Source organism: Labrus bergylta, chromosome 2 (assembly GCF_963930695.1).
Source record: "Labrus bergylta chromosome 2, fLabBer1.1, whole genome shotgun sequence".
Classification (NCBI taxonomy): Eukaryota; Metazoa; Chordata; class Actinopteri; order Labriformes; family Labridae; genus Labrus; species Labrus bergylta.
In genome coordinates this window covers 17292345-17301600 of record NC_089196.1, presented here as the reverse complement: position 1 = coordinate 17301600, position 9256 = coordinate 17292345, and the positions used below count along the sequence as shown (strand labels likewise).

At 40.8% G+C, this 9256-nt stretch overlaps 1 protein-coding gene across 1 annotated transcript; it reads left to right on the top strand.

Moving 5' to 3' along the window:
* Positions 1-293: 293 nt before the first annotated feature.
* ascc2 (activating signal cointegrator 1 complex subunit 2) lies at positions 294-9243 on the top strand. Its single transcript, XM_065966617.1, has 19 exons — positions 294-429; positions 1587-1693; positions 1825-1983; positions 2099-2272; positions 2448-2577; positions 2709-2776; positions 2879-2992; positions 3698-3810; positions 3901-3975; positions 4066-4170; positions 4256-4324; positions 4485-4559; positions 4806-5046; positions 6104-6300; positions 6680-6799; positions 6935-7159; positions 7244-7325; positions 7883-7974; positions 8086-9243. The coding sequence occupies exons 2-19, from the start codon at positions 1610-1612 to the stop codon at positions 8255-8257; spliced, it is 2295 nt and encodes a 764-aa protein (XP_065822689.1). The 5' UTR covers positions 294-429; positions 1587-1609; the 3' UTR covers positions 8258-9243.
* Positions 9244-9256: the final 13 nt, after the last annotated feature.

The window sequence follows — 9256 nt, the reverse complement described above, 5'->3', positions numbered from 1 at the left end:
CTAGATGTTTTAATGAAATAACTTTATTGTTTGTAAATATTTGTGCATGATATTGCCCAGAATATGATAAGAGTTTGCTACGTGATACAGTGATACAATACAAAAATTGGACCTATGTAGTTTAAATTATAATTCAGTATTTTATACATTTATATGTTTATCTTAGTAAAGTATATGAAGACTTCCATCACTGCTGTCCACTCTCAACGCCATTAAACTATAGTGAAACAGAAATCACTGGTGCCCACCAGAGGGCGGTAGAGACCCCTCAAATGTAGCTTTACTGCGCATGCGCTACTCTAAAATAACAAGCATGTCACTTCCTGGTCCAGCACAGGTGATTAGAAAACGTTTGGAAACTGAAACTGCACGAAGACGTGACGACTGTGATGAGATGGCCTGAAGCGTTACAAGACGTCGAGTTTAGAGGTGAGTTACAATGAAATGCTGATGTGTACTATAACTTCATTAGAGACACAGAGGACGGTCATAAAGTCACCGGCTGGTTAGCCACGTTACCTTAACGCTAGCCTCTCTCCATTCATTTTCTCCCTCAGCTCCATAAAAACCTGGTAAACAACGTCGAGCTAGCAGCTTCTGTCACCAGACTAAAAAAGCTTTTGCAGTCTGAAGTTAGCTAGCTAAGCAAATAAATCCCCACTGACATCTGTAACATGTTACTACACCTCAGTTCTGGTCTTTCTCTCTTCACGTTGATTTCATATTTTATTTATTTGTCAATTTTATTTCATTCAAAAACAAACAAACATAAAATCTCAAATATTGAATGAAAAGGAGCAGAAAGAAGATTAATCTTATAATATCTGATCCTCTTTTACAACACATTAATTAATTCAAAACATAACACTTAATTATATGACAAACATCACTTATTTACCAAAATGGTAGTTTGTTGCTGAAGTGTAGGTAGCTCATAAAATGGAGACTTATTCCATCTATTCTGTTGATTTTCATTTTTGCGGAGTTGGCCTTTAAAGCTACAGAACTACATCGCGCTGTACTCAAATTTTAATTTCTTGTTTGTCGTTTTTTTTTTTAAGCACATTTTTGTAACTTTGATTCAGATGATAACATATTACGTGACTAGTCTGTCCAGCAGTGGTAGTTATTTGTGGGACTGAGTTATTTCTGATAAAGAACAAATGTAAGATGACTTTGTAAACAGATACAAGTTTAAACATACAGACAATTAGGTTAATGCAATATTGATAACATCTCAGTTAGTGTTCTTTTTACACTCTGCGTACACCGCTTTACACTAAGATCAACCATCATTTTAGCCTTCCTTTAGCTGCAAACCAGCTAAACCAGTGGTTGTACTATTTGTGTTATTAATATTAAATTGAGAAACCAATGAATAAAGTACTTGAAAATTAAAATAGGTACCACTTTATAGATACAATGCTGATCTAAAGGTATACTGATAAGGTGAACCATTGTTTAATGGAGGTAATAATGTTCTTCTAGTGACTATAACAGAAGTTATTGTGTCTCGATGAAGCACTTTAACATAACTAATGTAAAAGCAACATGTATGAGTTTCCTTTGTTGGTTTGACTCGCTAGAGAAAACCAGAGAGTGAGAAGTCATGGCCTGTGCACGAGTGCCACTGGATGAGCAGCAGGTGACCGAGCCCGGCCCTCTGGGAAAAGAACACACACTGCCTGCACTGGTGAGCCATATCTCCTCATTTTGTACATAATTACACTCAAGCAGCAGTGTTTGACACTCTACGGATAACATTTCGAGTCCCTGATAAGGACTGGTTCATCAAACACCCATTGTTTTTCTACTCCACCTCAGCACCCGGCCAGAAAGGAGGAGCGCTGTTTTGTGCCTTACAAGTCCCCGCCTGAGGACGGCTCTCCTGCCGAGGTGGAGGAGTTTCTGGAACATGCCAAATTTATCACAGAGGACTTGGAGTGGCTGCTTGGACTGCCTCATGACAAGTTTTGGTGTCAGGTGAGGAATAATTAACATGTAACTAATCTTTCTAAAAAATCATTTATTGTGTTTTCTTGGTTGCAAAATGTCCTTTTCCTTCTCTCATTTGCTTCCAATCGGTCTCCTCCGCCAGGTTGTGTTTGATGATTCTCTGCAGAAATGCTTAGACTCATACCTGCATCAGGCTCCCCGTGGCCTTGACCTCACCAGCCTGCCCTCCTCCCCGGCGTTGGCCGACATGCAGCGCTCCATCCACAGGGCCGTCTTCTTGACCTTTCTCAGGATGGCAACACATAAAGAGTCAAAGGTCAGAAAATAATCAATACAACGGGGAATCATCATTGACTTACCTCTAGAAATAGAAGTTCTAGTTTGATTAGTAAACTGTTATGACAATGCACACCGTTGCCAAAGCCACTCCCATCTCCAAAGTAATGACAAACTGTTGATCCTGTTGTGTGTTTTGTGCTCCTCTTCCACAGGAGAACTTTATCACCCCTACTGTGTTTGGAGAAATTATTTATGAGAACTTCCTGTTTGACATTCCCAAAATTCTGGATCTGTGTGTGCTCTTTGGAAAAGGCAACAGCCAGCTGCTGCATAAGATGATAGGTGAGCTTTGATTTCTACCATCAGAGAGTCATTTCTGGATATTATAAGTTTCATATTCTCTTCGTAGGCAAGACCAGTCATTTGTAGCTGTTGTACCCTGTGTTTGACACGTTTCAATCGCTTCCTTTTAGAGAACATCTTTACCCAGCAGCCCTCCTACTTCAGCGACCTCGATGAGACAGTGCCCACTGTGTTACAGGTTGGATTAAACATCAACAGCTGTATTATTAACACGGAAAACTGACTTGTAAGTAACTTTTTAAATGGTTCTCCTCTTCTGTTTCCTCCCTGTCACCTTCAGGTGTTCGATACCATCCTTAGTAAATGTGGTCTCCAGTGTGAAGGAGCTGCAGCCATGGAGCCCATGAAACTGAACGCACACAAACAGCCCACTGCTATGACCATGAGCCAGCAGGTCAGACACACACACACACACACACACACACACACACACACACACACACACACACACACTAATATCTGTGACTACCACTGCATGTTAGTCTAAAAATCTTATATCAACATAGCAGGGAAGCTTTATTATGGCAACAATCATAATCAAATAGAGATTTGAAATGTTGACTCAGGTTCAGGTTCACAGTACATGCAACTAAATATTTGTATTAATGGACCATAAAGGAAAGAAAACTCGGAGAAAACTGTCAGCTTTAACATTTTACTGCTTTGTCATCCAAAGTGAAATCTTTTAACTCTGTCTTTGCCATCTGCTGTAATGGAATCCCTCACATTAGGACATAACACGGGTAATATCTGAATTTTTGTTTGGCAGTGCAGAACAGGTGTTGTCTGCCTGAATAAATGGGAAAGAGCTACTGACTGTAAAGAATAGGATGGTTGGATTTAGTGCACAAGTATGTCAGGGAGTTTCAGATGTCTTTAAATCAAGCTACTGATCAGTTGATGTAAGTTGTAATAGAGCATGAACAACGTTACTGCTCTATGTGATGCATGTTGTAGGTTGTGTAACGTATCAGTATTGCATATGGTACTTTATGCTGGTATACTTTGGATGAGGGGTTTCTTTGCAGAGCACTTATCCTTTCATTAGGGCACTTGTGTTTATTTTCTAAGATCATTTTTGTCTTCTTTTCTTTCCTAGGAACTTTTAGAAACGGTTCTGTACCTGTGTGACTCCACCACCACCATCCATGCCTTCCTAGACATCTACCCTGCCGCCTGCACCAGCTTTCACGCCCACAGCTTCCTCAGCAGGTAGACAGATGGAGCAAACCTGTAGTATCACAGCCACACCTTCTTCTTTGCTATATCCTCTTGTGACAATTTAGTTTTCTCTACTTGCAGACTGACCTCATTTTATGAGACCGCCGTGCCTGACCTGGAGAAGGCAGTGAGGAAGAGAAACTTTGATGATAAAAGGTGATTGTCTGGCTGCATTTATTCCCACGGCCCTTACTGATTTACATTAAAGAACGATGATCCTCAATAATCTCTCAAACCCTCCTTCAGTCTACAGGAGGACCTGTGGAAGAGGTTGTCCCACTCCTGCCGAAAGATGGTGGAGACGGCTCACCTGCTGCTCAATTACACCTGCCTGCAGCCCATCCTTGAGGGGTGAGACTTCAACATCTCAACATGCCTCTTTTGCGATGACATTCCACATGTTCATTCATTCATGGTGATATTTGTTGCCTTGCAGAGGAGAAAACACGCTATCATTTGCAGAGGAGCTCCTGCAGCATTTCACATCTTTTTTACCTGAGAAAAGGTAAAACTACTGATCAAGATCAAAGGGTTTGTTATGATTATCGTAATGGTCGTCGGAAGTTATTTCCCAGTAGATCTGGTGTTTTCTCTTTTTGCGTTTCTCATGCAGTATAATGACGATGTGTCTAAAAGATTGTTTTGCTTCTTTTGTTTTCATTCAGGTTCTTGTCGGACTACGACGAGCAGTTTCCCATCGCAGACGACGTCAGCCTCCTGCAGCAGGCCCTCCCTGTCATGTATCCTTTGTCTTCTTATCCCTGATCGAAAACCAGTTTGATTGATGTTCAAGCAATTTGGAAAATATACTTTGTGCCTTTAATTTAAAAAATATAAGCTAGATTGATCAGTTGTTTTTAAATGTTATGTATTTGTCGTCTGTTACTTCTCTCTTTGTCCTAAAGCCAGTTTTTTGTATTAGCAGACAATACAGCCTGTTGGATTACTCGTTTCATAGCCTTGACTTGACTTCCTGCCTCACTCAGTGATGAGACCAGGACGTCCTACCTGCTCCAAGGGGTGGAGAGCGCCTGGGACAGCGTGGGCCGACAGAGACCACAGAGCCACATTCATCAAAAATCTGTAGCAGCCCATCAGGGAGCAGCTGGTGCTGCTGCTGCTGCTTCATCTTCAGCTGGCTTTCAGAAGGTCCCAGAGCCACAAGGAGGACGGGAGAGTCCGCTGGGAGCCGAGGCCATGTTGGAAGTTCCCCGAAAAGGAAACAATGTGAGTTCTGTGGTAATGAGCTCTATTTAAGATGTGCTTTCAACAGCTCAGTGTCATCCTCATTGGTTACCAGCACTTTGAATTCTCACAGTCAGATAACATTGACTTAAGATGCAAAAGGGTAGAATGATGCACTTGCAACTGATTGCTTTTTATTATATTCATGTATCTGATTTTATTTTTTTAAATCTTTTTTTATTGAAAAAGTTTTTAAGAGAATTCTTCATAAATTGTCCTTGATTTGACTCTCAGACCAAAACACAAAATATTCAGTTTAGTATATTATGTATGATAAAGAATCGCATCAATTCCACATATTTAAAAAGGTCAAACTAGAAAGAATTGATTCCAACCTATATCCTGTGGATCTTGTAATCAACTAATTGTTGCCATGGTTACTAAAATGTTCATGAGCCCAACAGAAAAAAGGGAAGCAGCAAACGTCAAATAACTGACCCACGAAAGATGCTTTAGCAAAAACACTTCACATATGTCCAGAGGAACCAAAACAAACCAGAGGAAAACACACGTTTAAGACGATACGAAGTACAATATTTATCAGAGAGGCGTAAAAAGAAATGATGTCGGTACATTGTATTTATGTTCCTCAGTTTTAGTTGCTCAGAACTAAATATAGAGAATAACTTTGTTCGTGTGGATTTTTCAAAAACAAATGGAAAGGTATTTTAAGTAAATGACATGAGGCATAACAATCTAAATAATGTCTCAAAGGATTCAAGTTATTCCATTTAGTTGTATTTGTACGACACATTTCATAATGTAAGAGGATACATCTAAACACAATGAAAACTATCATTAAAGGAAACATATTCATATTTTAATGATATATTATAGGTTCAGAAGCACTTTTAAAATCCAAAACACATTTATAAAAAGGACCCTGCACCATCCCATACAGCACCATCTCTTCATGATAGAGTAGAAAAGAATGTCAGCTCAATGATACACATTTAAAGAAACAGTAGACAGAGTAATTACTTTGACTAAATGTACTTTGTTGTTTTGTTTTGGTCTGTGTCTGTCTGTGTGTGAGCAGGGTGCGGGTTGTCCTGTGAGCGAGGCCGAGCTGGAGTCTTTACTGTCGTGTATCCGGGACCTGCTGCCTGATCTGGGGGAAGGCTTCCTGCTGGCCTGTTTACACGAGTACAACTACAACTCAGAGCTGGTCATCAACAACATCCTGGAGGACCGCTTGGCCCCCAACCTGGACAAACTGGACCGAGCCATGCCAAGGTGACAGCACGTTGTGTGATGACAACATGCTAGTATTTCTTTTCTTTGCTTTTTTTTTTTTTTTTGGATTCTGCTGCAATTGCTGGATTCTACTCTTTTAGGCAAGCTGGAAAGAATGCAATAATTTTTGTTCCTTAATTATCTAATAATCTAATCGTCATGTGGCACTTTTTAAAATTCAGAAGAGTTTGACCAACAAGGACTCATTTTTAAACCTGATTAAATTATTGTTAACTTTAAATGGTGTTCCACTGAAAGGTCACCAAGTAAAACGTCAATGGACCAAAAGAGATTTAATTTAAGTAATGATTGTAAAACCTACATAAACCTAATTTCTTGTGATAGTGTGTTTGACTCCGGTCCTTTCCCGTCATTTCAGGCCGGTGAAAGAGGAGCTTCCGGACGTTTTGAGCGTCAGATCCAACGTGTTTGATGACGACGAGTTTGACATCTTCCGCAGGGACCAGATAGACATGTCCCGCATCTGGAAGGGCAGGAGGTGAGATCATGCAACAAATAACAACCCAAAGCCAAGTAGGATGTTCTGATGCACCTTCTTCTTTCTTAAGCCATCTTAGTCTTTAAGAAATATCTCTTAAGGTCAGGTGTAATCCTGCCGTTGCTGCTCTTTCAGGAAAGGAGAGAGTGCTCGAGATATGCTGAATGACAAGCAGCACATAACAGAGCAGAAAGCGCGATACCAAGCCTATGAAACGGTGGTTGATGAGATCGTCATCGCGCCTGGTGAGAATGCAGAAGCCTACGATCTGGACGACTATGATGACGAGTACGACGACACCTACGACATGAACCAAGTGGGAGCCAACGACCTGGATGGAGACAGTTTACTGAACAGGAGGTAAATCACAGAGCAGGACACTCCGGATACTGAAGTCCTCCAACGTGCATATTTTTTAACTTTATGTTTGTGTGTTTCCTGCAGACCTTTCACAGTCCCACAAGTACTCCGAAGAGGAAACAAACAAGAGGAGGAGGAGGAGGAAGAGGAGGAAGAGCCTATACCGGTACTGAGATCTCTCCTAACAGCAGATCCAACATTACTTAATAGATTTTTTTTTTTGATCCGTTTCAAAGCTCAATTAAAAGGTTTGACCACAAAATATAAACTCAAAGGTTTCTATCCGTTGTTGGAGCAGAATTTTACAGCATTATTGTAACTTAAATGAAGACCATTTGGAGGACACACTGCTGCCAAACGGACAGCAATGAATTAAAAAGTAACATCAAACTACTCTTAGTAAAAGTGATATTTATGTTTAATTCTAACCTGCAGCAGACAATCCTGTTAATAACGAGCATCACAACTCCATGAAATGTGTTTCATGATTTTTTTTTCATGATGTACCAGCTCCACTCAGCTTTCCAAGTGTTAATGTCCCGAGTGGTGCAGAGTTTAAATTATGTCACATTGTATCAAAGATTTAACACACCACATAGAAATAAGTTATTTTTTCACACATTCCAGTTAGCTATGTGTAACACTATGTTCATGTCATTTTGTTTGCTTTCATGTTTAATTTCTGGTCATGTGATAACATGAGACTCTTGTTTGATTTTTCAGAACAATGTAAACAGGGACCAGTTTGTGCAGGACCCAGCCCTGCTGAGAGAGAGGGCTGAAGCTAGAAGAGCTGCCATGCAGCAAAGGAAAGGGTAAAGTCCATGCAGTCTCAGTCTGACATTTAGCTTTCCATCCTGTTTTATTGGTCAATGTCTCATTTTGAGGCAACTCTCTTATTTTTACTTTTCATCCTTCCCTTTCAGGTATCGACCTGAGCGTCCCGGTAATGTGGTTGGCCAGCCAAAAGGCCAAGGACAAACCCTGGAGACATTCCTGGACCGGCGTAAGAAGGAGGCCAACAAGAGCCGAGGGTCGAATCACAACCGGCGCAGCATGGCGGACCGCAAGAGGAACAAAGGCATGATCCCGTCCTGACCTGTGTGACAGACGGCTGCTCAATCCAAACAGACTGATGGTCGGAAGGAGGGGGCGGCAGGAAGGTGCGAGTTCGTGAAGGGAAAGATAAACCGGGGCTTAGTTGTTTATCTTGGTTAAAGGTTGTGAATTTGGTGGCAGTGTTTTGTCCCAATAGCCACACTTAAGCCACGAGGCCACTGTCTTTCCTCAAGGAAAAAGCAACAGAAGGTTTTCAGTTGGTAACTAGAAGTTGTAGCTGTTTGTTGACTTACTTTGGTCCTATGTGATCAAAAGTTGCCAGCAGCTTGCCCAGAAGTTTGAACATATTTTATAGTTTGAGCCTAAATGATGTTTAGCTCTTTAGCTCAAATGATTTTCTTTTATTGCAGATTCAAATAATCAAGTCCTGAGTGGGACTGAGGACAAAAAATAAGATCTTTATAGTTGCCAAGTAACAAATCAGTTTATTAACAACATCCAAAGGGATCCACTGAAGTTTCTTTGACATCATCATCATCATATATACACATAGGAATAAATGGAAGAGAAATCCAGCGGTTGTAACAGAGACTGCGGTCGCTTCTCTAGCTGGAAGAACAATTACTGACCTGGAGATCAACTCTGTGTAACGCTCTCTCGACTCACCCTGTCATTGTAGCTTGTGTGAAGGCTGCCTTGCATGTGACGCTCAAGTGCACGCAAGTGATGTCATCCACCATCCACCAGCCTTGTTACAAAAAAAAAAAAGAAGTCTAAAAGGGTAAATATGACCATCTCATATTGATGATGCTGTTGTGTTTGTGTTTGGAAGCACGTGCTGTAGAGGAGGGGTCGAGCTGTGGGAAGCCTTCCTCCTACATGTAAACACACACACACACACACACGCACACTATTTTCTATGAAGAGAACACATCTATCAGAGCATTTTGTAACAAAAGAAGCACTTGGAGTTGCCTTTTGGAGTTGACAATGCAAAAAAACAAATTAAAAACAATTTGTTTTGACATCTGTCAAGTT

Bases quoted from the DNA above. Each gene is read 5' to 3' on its own strand.
- ascc2 (XM_065966617.1), top strand. From the start codon at position 1,610: ATGGCCTGTGCACGAGTGCCACTGGATGAGCAGCAGGTGACCGAGCCC. The intron at 4,171-4,255 runs GTGAGACTTCAA...GTTGCCTTGCAG, and splicing joins CTGCAGCCCATCCTTGAGGG to AGGAGAAAACACGCTATCAT. The intron at 4,325-4,484 runs GTAAAACTACTG...GTTTTCATTCAG, and splicing joins TCTTTTTTACCTGAGAAAAG to GTTCTTGTCGGACTACGACG.